Below are 12,730 nucleotides of genomic sequence, written 5' to 3'. Positions count from 1 at the left end.
ACTGCAACGGAGTTTAGTTACCAGTCTTATGCTGCGTGTTGTTAGATAGAACGCATGATATGATTGGCTCTGTATATCCCATTACGTCAGAGGACATGTCTGCCACATAGGACATAACTGCAAGGGTACACATGTATGTGAACAGTTATCGCCGAATCATAATCTGTCCCAGGCGTTGAGCTGAGTTCAACTTAGCAGGCAAGCCGGCGGTTGTCGACGATTGTTTGGCGATGAAAATAATTTACGTCAACATCATCTGCGGACGCATTCGATCCATACTTACAGGTGAAATGGTTGAAAATTGTGCCAATTCGATTTGCAGTTCGCACAGATTTGAGTATGTCGGCGATCCATCGTAGATGCGCCGGGGACCCACTGGAACAGATCGCCGAACGTTGCCCACTGACTGGCAACCCTAAAAGATGAAATCCAGAACCGAAAACGGAATCCAGAATCCGGAAACAAGAATCCGGAACCCGAAATCTGGAAGCCGGAATCCAGATATTATGGGTGACAATAAAAATAATTCACTTTAGAAATGTCTAATAAATAAATATAAGGAAAAATTGTTTTGTTGTTATTTATTTTCTAGCTTTCCTTGCTTTGCTTCAACCACGAACCCTAGTCCTAACCCTAAGTGACGAATTCATTAAATAAATAAATAAATAAATAAATAAATAATTAAAATAAATAAATAAATAAATAAACTGTAATTGTTTCGAACAACCCCTTGCTGTACATCTGGTCCAGGTTGTTCGTAGGCCGGATAACGCTATCCAGCGGATAAGTGTAACAAAACAAACCACGCTATCCACTAGATTGTGATTTATCCGGTAGATAGCGCTATCCACCTTTGGAACAACCGGGGCCTTGCCCGGGTTGTTCGAAAGGTGGATAAAGCTATCCATTGGGTAACTCACTATCCAATCAGGTTTAGTGATTTTTTGGGTGGATACCCATAGCTTGCAAGCAGGTTCTAGTGTCTGGGTTTCCCACTCAGGCGCTGCATGCTTTCCTGCTTATTGCTTTGGCATGTGAGCGAGTTTCTTCTCGCAGCTTCGCCGCTCGCGCCGCCGGCCCAAACACGAGAGCTTGCTCGCAGGCTAAGTTACCCACCTTTTGTTCAACCTGGCCCTGGTGAGAGCGCAGTTCTTGTCTAGATCAAATTTCTCTGAGAAGACTGATGAGTAGCACAACAGCAACAAGCTATTTCGGTTAGTTTCTGGCAATCTTTTAGCACCTTTAAGAAAGAGGTGGTCTGACCCGTTCGCAAGCGAGAAGCTGACGGGAGTAAGTGTGCAACATTTCAATAAGTTGTTTTAATATGATGGCCGACAAGAATATGCAGTGGTGATATGCAACAGTATCAGAGTGGAAATAGCGTTTATGTGGAATTAGTCTCGTATCTGTTGAGAAAAACAAATTTATTTAGATGAGCCAGGTCAGCCTTTGGACATCCAAAGTGGGTTGCATGGACGGTTGCGTGACCGTCGATGTACAGGGGGCTGCCACACCCTGTTCTCTATGACGTTTTCTGTCTTGGTCAGTATCTACTAGAGATAAAAGGCCAAATTTATACCTCCGGTAAACTGCAGGTCACTTATTAAACAAAAAAGCAATTACCTGCAAGGTTATTTTAAGAGGAACTGGGTCGAGCATGGCGAGAGCGTAGGCGTGTTCTTGCTAGCTCCGTTAGAAAAGTTTTGTATATGGCCTTAGTTACATGGCACAGAAGGTAGAAAAGTTTAAACGAAAGACCCATATAGAAAGAACTGGACCGGCTTGGAGAAGTGAGTCAATATCGTCTGAAGAAGATTCCCTTTCCCCGCTGGAAAAGAAAATCAAATCAAAAGACCACATGGAGTCGGAGTCGGGAAGCGAAACCGATGATGTTGTCGCGACGCTTGAGGTGGTTAAAAAAGTAATGCCTGAGATTGAATTAGTTTTAGAGAAACTTGATAAGATGGAAAAGAAACTGGACAATCTCGAAAGCTACGTGAAAGTTGTCGACCTAAAGGTTAATCGACTGCAAGAGAAGGTCGAACGCTTTGAATCGTTTAGCAAAGACGCTGCATCATCATTAAAGGTGTGCACCACAGAGGAGAACGCCACAGTGGTATTAGTTGGATTTATGCAGAATGAGCTGGATATCAGTGAGGCGGATACCATTGAGTTTCAAAGAATTCATCGCATCGGGAGGGTCAAACCCTCACAAGATAAGCCAAGACCGATCATCGCTCGGTTTCTGCGATATTCTGATAGAGAGTTGGTAATGTCAAGGGTAAAGAAGCTGAAAGGAAAGGGTCTTGGAATATCGGCAGACCTACAAAAAGAAATCGTAAACCGCAGAAAGGAATTGATGCCAAAGTTTAAGAAAGCAAAAGAAGATGTGCGATCAGCGTTCTTTAAGAGTTCAGAGCCGGATAAACTGTACGTTGAGGGAACCCGAGTTTATTAATTTCACCAAGCTTAAAAATATTTAGTTTTTTTCTTTTCTTTTCTCTTCACGAACATGTAACGGCATACATTATTTTTCGTTTTATTTGCTAAAACGGAGCTGCATGTTTGGATTCTAAAATTAACATCATACATGCAAGATTCAGTTCATTAGTAGCACAATTAACAGCCTTCATCGCTGGCTACTGTTTTTTTGAATGTCTTATTGTTGTTGTAAGTGTTATAGTTGTAAAATAGTCTTTTTGTATTTTTTTCAATGTTATTTAGATTGTGTTTTTTCCATATTTTGTACACGTAACATACAAATTATTTTTTAAGTTTTCTGGCTGAAAGTTTTGGCAATTTCTTAATTATGATCAGGAGCCTTTTTCTAACGATTTACGAAATTAATAATGTTCACAAAACGTAATCTAAATTTTGGATTTTTATCGTTAAATGTTCAAGGGATCAGGCCATTTGATAAGCGGAAAGCGCTTTTTCATTTGTGTATGAAAGACAAAGCTGATATAATTTTTCTACAAGAAACATATAGCACACCCGAGGTGGAGAATGTTTGGAAGTCCCAGTGAGGGGAGAGCTGTTTTTTAGCCACGGCTCGGAACACAGCAGAGGTGTTTTAACACTTGTCAAGGAAGGACTTGACTGCCAATTGAAGGTGTGTAAACAGGATGAATTGGGTCGTTATGTTATTCTGAAGGGCATTGTGCAAAGTCAACCTTTTATTTTTGTAAATATCTCTGCTCCGAATAAGGTCAACGAGCAATGTGTTTTTTATGATGAAATTCATAATGAGTTTGCTAAAGTGGAAACTGATGCAGACCATCGGATAATAATAGGTGGCGATTTCAATGTTATTTTGAGTCCTGATTTAGATGGATTGGGAGGGAAACCAAAATTAAAAAATAGAAAATCTGTGTTCCTCATTTGATTTGATAGACATTTGGAGAATCAGAAATCCAGGTGCTAAACGTTTCTCTTGGAGACAGAAAAATCCAGCAATTCAACGCCGCCTAGATTACTGGCTAATAACCAATAGTATTCAAGAAGAGGTAGAGAAGGTCGACATTATTCCTGCCATCAGGTCTGATCACTCTGCCATTACGTTACATATCAATGACATAGAAAACACGAGTTACGAACCTTCCTTTTGGAAATTTAATGCAAGTTTATTGGAAGACGAAGAATATGTGAATAAGATAAACAAAACAAAACAAAATGGTAGTGGATAGAGGAAAATAGAGAAATACCGGGTTTCTTTGGGATTTCCTTAAGTATTCTTGGTTTTCACCAGTCATGTGATCAAAACTAAAAATCGTAACCATTCAATAAATAAATTCAAGAATCTAGGATATGATAGATGATTGCTATATAAACAACCTCGCCAAGAATCAGGTTTCTGCTGTTGTTCATTCGCCCGTTATTCGCAGAAGCGTGTCATCCAAATTTATAGAGCTTTGTATGGAGACGCCATGTTTGTGCCCTTCGGAGGGGCACAAACATGGCGACCGTAAAATAACAAAAACATCCGTCCTTGAGTTTTGCTATTGAAACGAACATTTTTACTCTAGTGCTCCGACACATTGAAATAAATGCTTCTTCTAGTGCAAGCACCGTTTATTTAACAAAAACTAAAGCGATAACTCGTCTTTTGACCTACGCGACAGTCTTTTCTGGCCGCCATTTTCATGTCACGCAACGCAAAAGCTTGGAGTGCTCTGTTACAAAAAGAAGAACTCTGTCGAGCTAAAACATTGCCAAACGTCACGTTCCTACAGGGCCTTTTATCTGATGAAACTAAAACCTCAGAAGGAAGGATAATTTCTAATTTTGGAATATGACTACGTCACATGAAAACCAAGAATAAAATACGCTACGAAACGATTGTTTATAGTAAAAAGAAAGCTAAAGAACGGAGATCGGTGCTGGTCAGTTTAGAAGAAAGACTTAAAGATTGTCAAGTAAAATGCGACGAGGGTCCAACACCTGAAAATCTTCATGCCTTGGAAATATGACTATATTACCCAGGGAATAATCATAAGATCCAGAGTTAACTGGTACGAACAGGGTGAGAAAAGTAATAAGTATTTTTTAAACTTAGAAAACGCCAAAAACAAAAAGGGTTCAATAAGGAAATTATCTATGGATAATGATAAAGGAACGACAGAGCCAAAGCAAATAATGACCGGGATTCATAATTTTTATTCAAAACTTTATGATAAAGACTCCTATAATTTGGGTGAGAACTCAATCACTCGATTCCTTGACAGAACGAATACTAAGAAACTATCCAATGACCAGAAAGAGGTTTTAGATAAAAAGCTCACTAGATCCGAACTTTACCAAGCATTAAACACGTTTCAAAGAAACAAAACACCGGGAAATGATGGGTTAACTGTGGAATTTTATTTGGCGTTCTGGCCCATTTTAGGGAAATACCTTGAAGATTCCCTAAATTTCGCTCACGAACACGGACAACTATCTTCCTCCCAAAAACAGGCAATGATTACTCTGTTAGAAAAGAAAGATAAAGATAGAAGATTCATTAAAAATTGGCGACCTATCTCTTTCATGAATGTCGACGTTAAAATTGCATCTAAGGCAATTGCTAGAAGACTACCAACAATCCTTCCGGAGCTTATTCATCACAATCAAAATTGATTTATCAAAGGAAGATCAGTTTTTGACGCAGTTAGAACGATCGATGATCTCCTTGAATTGGCACAAATGACGAACAAATCTGGTATACTTGTAGCAATAGACTTTGAAAAAGCCTTTGATTCTCTAGATCACACGAAACTGTTAAAGGTGTTGGAGAAACTTAACTCTGGGACATATTTTTTACAATGGATTAAGACCTTTTATACAAACATATCAAGCTGCGTTTTGAACAATGGATTTACCACTGATCACTTTAAATGCGGCGTGGTGTACGGAAAGGTGACCCGTTATCGCCTTTATTATTTATCTTAGCTATTGAAATATTAGCAACCCAAATCAGACAAGATGATAACATTCATGGTGTGATGGTCAAAAACAAGGAAATCAAGTTAACATTATTTGCCGATGACATGACCTGTTTTTTAAAGGATATGAATTCGTATTTACAATTATGTGGATTGTTGGAAGATTTCTATAAATATTCTGGCCTCCGGATCAACAACGACAAAACTGAAATCTTCGCAATCGGTTCTTTTAATCTCGCGCAACGCGACTTTATTCATAACGTACGAACATCAATTACGATATTAGTACTTTTTTTGACTACCATAAACCGTCACGGAACAAAGCCAATTTTGAATCAGTTTTCAAGTCCATTCAAAGGACCCTCAATATGTGGAAGTGGAGAGGCCTTACTTTACTTGGAAAGATTCAAATAGTGAAAACTTTTATCATACCAAAGTTTTTGAGTAAAGCAACATTAATATCGGTATCAAAGGATCTTATTAAGGGGATAAATAAATTGATTTATGGCTTTATTTGGAAAGGTAATGATAAAATCAAAAGATCTGCACTTATCAATGACATTGAAAATGGGGGACTTAAAATGCTTGACATCGAGTCCATGATCTCAGCACAAAGAGTCATGGCTTTAAAGAAATATTTCACTGATGGTAATAGCTCCTGGAAAGCTATTTTAGATGAATTTCTTTGCAACGTAGTAAGAAAATTCATTCTTTTTTGTGACTTCGACACTCATAAACTTCCAGCTTATATTCCAGCTTTCCATAAAGAGTGTCTTGATGCATGGTCGGAATTGAAGACTTCAAATGTCGTTTCGTATGAGGATGTTATCGACCAAATCATTTGGAATTATAAAAATATTGTTGTTGACAAACAATCGCTTTTCGAAAAACATCTGTTTTGTCAGGGAATTGTTAAAATTGGGGACTTGCTATCTAACACGGGCAAATTTCTTCAGAGTTCGAAGGTATTGGCAGCAAATTTATCCCCAACTCAATATTTTAAGCTAATAGGTGTTGTGGATGCTATTCCCATCGCGTGGAGACTTATTATAAAACAGTCACAAGCAAATCAACATTTCTATCCATCAATCCTCGGAGATAAAGTATCTATTGAATTGGATGAAACTGAAATCGATTTGTCCAAAGTCACATCAAAATTACTGTATAACCAATTTAAAACTAAAAAGCAAACTTCTCCCTCTGCTCAAAAAAAGATGAAAAGCAAATATCCCCAACTTGTGGTTGATTGGAAAAAATCTATTCTTTACCGTTTACCGTCACAGTAGAAACAAAAATCAGAGAGTTCCAATATAAAATACTCAACGATATCGTATACACCAATGATAAGTTGTTCCGTTTTAAAATGATTGAATCGCCTTTGTGCACGTTTTGTCAGAAAGAAGAATCCCTCGAGCATTTACTCTTGCATTGTAATATAACAAAAAACTTTTGGTTTGCATTCTCATCTTGGATTAGTAAACAAAACATATCTATGGAGACGTTAACACTAATTAATATTCTGTTTGGCGTATTTAATGACAATGAAGAGTTTGCTATTTTGAATCACTTAATATTCATTGCTAAATATTTTATTTATACATGTAAACTGAACAAAACTAAACAAGCATTAAGAATTTTCTTTGAAAAGATCAAATCAGTTCATCATATAGAGAGAAAAATTGCCAAAAGAAATGACAGGCTCCATAAACACAACAAAAAATGGAAAAACTTATTGCCTCTTTCTTAACTAAGCATCAATTTAAAGTTTTCTCAGCATGTGTCTTGTACGTTATTCATTAATTTTATTTATTTTGTCCTTTTGTTTTTGGTATATTTATTTATTTATTTATTGTAGTGTTTAACTATTATTGTATTTCTTATTTATTTATTTGTTTATTTATTTATTTTTTTTTTAGTGTTAGTGCGTCTAGTAAATATGCTTGTAACCGTAATTGTCAATGTCAATAATAAAGAAATAAAAAAAAAAATGTTAAATCAAAAAAAAAAGGTTACTTTAAACCCTCTCAGGGTGCTTGGGATCAAATTATGAAGCACTTTATTTCAACAGACGGGGAATTTTTGTGTCAAAAATGGTTAAGTTTGAGGACTTTTTACTTGGCCTCTTATTTTTTAAAGGCAAAAGCTCTGCAAAATAATTTTCGCGTATTTGAAGAACTTGTTTTCTTTGATTTGCGGATTCCGGATTCCGGATTCCGGATTCCTGATTTTAGGGTTGCCCGTTTTTATTTCGAATAATGCAATAGATGATGGGAGTTATATCAGTAATAGACAAAAGTCCTTAATTTTTTTTTTACACGCCTGATCATTGTCATCCACAGAGTAAAGGGGACGAGATAGAGATCTAGAAACACTAGGAAAGCTCTAAAGCATCCTTACAGTTGAAAGTCAGGATGACCGGAAGTTTCACACAAAAATACAAAGGCAGGAAGTTAAATTAAAGCGAAAACGTTGAATAAAATACAAAAGAGTAGCAAAGGATATTTGATTTGTCCTGTTCTTCACAAAGCATAAATACATGTATGTACATAGTCCTTTCAAGAAACGGATTTATCTGATTATATTAACAAACTGAGAAAGAATATCCGAAAATGCTACAGCTGTAATAATAATAATAATAATAATAATAATAATAATAATAATAATAAAGTTTTTTGGGCACATTTAGAAAACTTAATGCGCTTGTAATCGATAGATGTGGCCTAAAAATAACAACGTTTACAACAGCGGTTTACGCGTTTGCATGACAGTTTAATCTTATCCGTGACACATCCTATTTTCTAAGACAACGAGCACTTGTAGTCTCTTTTGCAAAACACAAAATGATCTCTAAAGATCACGGAACGATAATTTGTGTCCTACGTTAGCGAATCAGCCAGTCAAAGAGATATAATTATTATGTGGCGTGTAACTGGTAAACATGAAAATGAACCTTATTCATTATGGAAGTCTGATGGCAATTGAAGACTCTGTGTTAGCTAAATCAACTTGCGCACCATGTTGAGAATAAATAGTAGAATATTTAAAGATTTTGGTAAAAAGAAATAAAAAGTTGACACTGGCTAAAAATATATACTGGACATTTCAGCAACTACTGTTGTCTTCTTCAGCAAAGATAAAAATGCAAATGTCAAACGGCGTCCTGCTTGGTATTTGTATACATTGTGTAATAACACTAAATCACGCCTCGAAGAAGTGTACCAATAGTCTCTGGGGTATTCTTAATGACTCTAAAAATTCTTAATTTCATTGTAAATGTTTGGTAGCGCTATGTGTTCGTTTATAGCGTTCCTATACCGCACGGAATGCCATGCTTCAAGGATTAGTCTTCGTCGCCACGCCGAAGACTTGTCAACAGTTTCAATACTCTCCAAATCTATTTGGTGATTGTGAAGCATATGGTGTTTGGCCAGCAAAGAATTTTTATTCAACGTGGCTATGGCCTTTGCCTGTTCTTTTACGCGTGTGATGTCTGACCAACGTAAACACAATCACAGTCTTTACTGAAATTTGATTTTTACCAAAATTTTTAACATGCCTGGCTACACACCGAATATTTCTGTAGAATATTTGTACATTGAATATAAATTGTAGCGATAGTATTATTGTATACCATGTAAGGTATTCGTACCTATATGTATACTAATACACATGCTTTATGAAAAAATAGACTATCGGGAACAGATCCGTAAATTAAGAGAAAAGATAAAGCGTTATTTACGTACACCTTCGCTAAAAAACGCTCTGATCATGAGCTAAATCATATGATCATCAGAACAATAATTTCCCCACAACTGATAAACTAGTTGCATCTACTTCGTCAGTACAACAATTTCACCACTTGCTACCTGTTTGACCCCACCCGCGTAGAAGCAAAAACACTTAATTCTGTCACTCTCGGTGCTAACCGCGCAGGGAATGTTTCCTCCAACCCTTCCAAGGTAGAGTGTTCCATCGGAATCGCTTACACCGGCAATGACAGCATTGGGGGGTAATGGGTCACCAATCTTGGAACGAACAAGCTCATGGCCAGTGTTTTTTTAGGAGTTCGCCACTTAATGCCACTGACACTGACTGACTGTTTTCCAACAGTCGAACACAGGTTCATTATTAACAATCATTGCGGTGACTTTGCAAGGTTTAGGGCCGCCAAATGACGATCTACCGAAATAAAGATGACCTTCTACTGCATCAATGCCGGCATTAATGATGTATCCTGGTATATAGTCTCCTGTTCTTCTTGGAATCCACACTGGACTGGGGTTGGTTTGGCTAAGATACAGCAGTTCTTGGACTTCCGGTCTCAGATCAAACCCATAAGCGTCCATCTTGTTGACAAATATACATCCGTACCTAGCACAATTCACTTCATAGTCCATAATCCACAACTTAGAGCGACCATACAGAGACGCATACATACGGGGTTCATCATTACACACTTCAGCTGCAAACGGCATCGTTACAGATGCCGGAATGTTGCAGAATCCCCATCGCACCAAATATGAATTTACGGACTGCTGTGGCTGCGAGTCCCTCGTTCGATTTGCACGTCCCATAAGCCTCTCCAATTCATGATGAAAACTTTCGTTCGCAGTGGAAATCTTCTGACTCTGTAGGCGCACGTAGACGTTCTTATTAGATTTGTTAGTAACATAAATGTTGTACATATTAACAACAGAAAAAGCGGAAGCCTTTGCTGAAGATGTCAGCGCCACTGTGTTGATCAAACCTTCGAATTCGCAACCTCTATTCCAGGCTCTCTCCTTTTCCCACAACAATAGGGGAAGCCTAGAATCGAGGTTGCCGAGCTGGTAACCCATGCACCTAAAAAGAGTGGTTGTTACGTGACCGTCTGTACGTCCGTACGTCCGTACGCCAAACCCCATACCTTGACAAATAAGAGAGTAGCACCATTACCATAGGTACTAGACATCCATGTTAAGGTTACTTGGACAGTCGGTTACTTGACAGCTGTCGAAACAAGGTATCCGGTGACCAGTATCACGTGACCAGTATCACAGTATCACGCGGGCTCAGCTTTACAGCTCATCGAGGTCGCGTGTTGTTTTGGAAGTTGACCGCTGACCAGGTAACGTTTTTTTTTTTTTTTTTCTGGGGTAGACGGAGGGAGTACGTGCAAAGGCAAAATTTTGGCGTAAATTAACCCCTGGCACGTTGTTGACTTTTCTTCCGACATCTTCCTTGCACCATCTTCATCTCTTGGAAAGTCCGTCATATCTTGCTTACGAAATTTTCACATGATCTTGGGTACGCTTATCGGATATTGCTGGTTTTCATGTGACGTCACTAAAATTCAGACTACAAAACTATTGATCTTTCTGAGATTTTACTTTAATGATGTATAAGAGCAGTTGAAAACTAATATTCATACAAATTTTCGCTCCGAATGGGTTTTTGGTTTTTTGATACACTACGATTGAATTTCTAAGCTTTTGCGTGGCGCGGCATTTGCATGACGGCCTAGAGCGCTGTCATGATGGTGAAAAAAGTGACTTGTTTCGGGGAATTTGGCTATCTGAACAGTTCATGTCTTAGAAAAAGTACTATTTTAATGTTTTAGAGTTCCTCGAGGGATAAATTCACGCTTTTGTAGCAAAACTCAGCGACAGATGTTTCTGTTGGTTTCCGGCCGACATGTTGGTGCCCATACGGATGGGCACCGCCATGGTGTCTCCATACAAATCTCTATAAATTTGGGTAAAAAATTTCTCCGCATATCTTGCATAAGAAAAATTGCTGAGACCAGAATCTTGGCGAGAGTCTTCTTCCATTTCCCAGATTCTGGACTTTATCTATTGAACGGTTTTGATTTTGATTTTGATCTATTTTGAATGGCGTGACACTGAAAACCAGCAATTGTTTGTTAAAATTTAATTGGAAAAAATAGTGAAACCACACGCTGAACAATGATATGCTCACAATCGATCATTTTATTGTGTTTTTGATCCAAGAAGATTAAATCCTCTTTATTCTTTATGAGTAATAATTACAATCAGGGGCTTCGCTCTTAGGCTTGGCTAAATCTATATATTAACCGTGTAAACAGTACAACAAAATAAATATTTCAGTCAATCCTCAACCTGTTTGTGATTGCCTTTATTTAAGTCCCCGATATTCTGCGCCATGTTGGAAAATTGGCCTATTTCCAAGCAAATGGCACCGAGTACATCATTCAGTGAAGCACATTCTTTCCTTTTGGATACTTTGAAAGCAGCAACTAATAAACTTTATTTCTTTTTTTAGCAAAAAGTGGTTTATCATAAAAGTACACGGTTTTCAGCTTCTCTAAGTTCTAACGGCTGTTTCTTTTTACCACCTTCACCTTCCAGTGGGAAAATATAGTGTGACAGGAGTACATGACCAAAACGACCTATTGATTCCAGGTATCGCCTGTAACTTGTTGTAGTAGATACTGCTTTTAATTTGAGGGCTACATCTAACCTGAAGGGTGAACAGGCGCATATATAAGATTTGTGAACATACTACCTGAGGACAATATTTAACAATCATTCCCCTCCACCCCCCCCCCCCCCGCCCCATATGATTCCCCGTAGTAGGGGTGGCTATAGCATACTATTTGCACCCCACATCAACTATCCCCCTATAGAAATCTTGTTCTCATAATATTAATATAAGTGTTGATAACACTAGTTTTGATATGCCTTGGGTCGCGTCGTTATTATTTTTATTATTATTATCATTACTACTACTACTACTACTACTACTACTACTACTACTATTATTATTATTATTATTATTATTATTATTATAACATACTTTATTATTATTATTATTATTTTTAAATGCTGAATACATGCCCCTATCTTTATCATGGCATTTATCATGCCTTGGCTTGAATACAATCAGTCAGTCTGAAGTATACTAGCGCATTAGCTGCGAGCGGAGCAGAATTCCTAACACTCAACGTCACAGTTTTTTTGTTTTTGTTTTTGTTTTTGTTATTACTGAGTTACAAACAGGTCCTGCAACTACAGGTTAAAAATTTGTCCGCAACTAACGTGAATGGTTGCCCTAAGTTGAGTCTGTTTTATCACCTCCTTAGAGTACCGAAAAGCCTAGCCATGTATGAGTACCGCGAATACGTTGCTCCGGTTGTTGTTTTGTTTTGATTTCTTCTACCAGCCATGGCAAGCCATTACTTAAATCTCGAAGACCTGCCATAATATTACCTCTATCTTTTGCACTGAAAGGCCAGCTTGCGTACTTTGCCAACGACCTTCCAAAATGGTGCAAAATTGAAAGTAACTCTC

The 12,730-nt window shown here is 37.7% G+C and overlaps 1 protein-coding gene across 1 annotated transcript; it reads right to left on the bottom strand.

The window, feature by feature from the left end:
- Positions 1-6,937: 6,937 nt before the first annotated feature.
- On the bottom strand, positions 6,938-10,324 carry LOC149117215 (uncharacterized). Its single transcript, XM_089281116.1, has one exon. The coding sequence runs from the start codon at positions 10,322-10,324 to the stop codon at positions 9,494-9,496; it is 831 nt and encodes a 276-aa protein (XP_089137242.1). The 3' UTR covers positions 6,938-9,493.
- Between the last annotated feature and the right edge of the window lie 2,406 nt (positions 10,325-12,730).

This window comes from Orbicella faveolata, unplaced genomic scaffold (genome assembly GCF_042242905.1).
Source record: "Orbicella faveolata isolate gen_17 unplaced genomic scaffold, um_ofav_v1 contig_12, whole genome shotgun sequence".
Taxonomy (NCBI): Eukaryota; Metazoa; Cnidaria; class Anthozoa; order Scleractinia; family Merulinidae; genus Orbicella; species Orbicella faveolata.
This window is presented reverse-complemented; position numbering and strand designations above follow the sequence as displayed.

Coding starts and splice junctions, on each gene's coding strand:
- LOC149117215 (XM_089281116.1), bottom strand. CDS start 10,324: ATGGGGTTTGGCGTACGGACGTACGGACGTACAGACGGTCACGTAACA.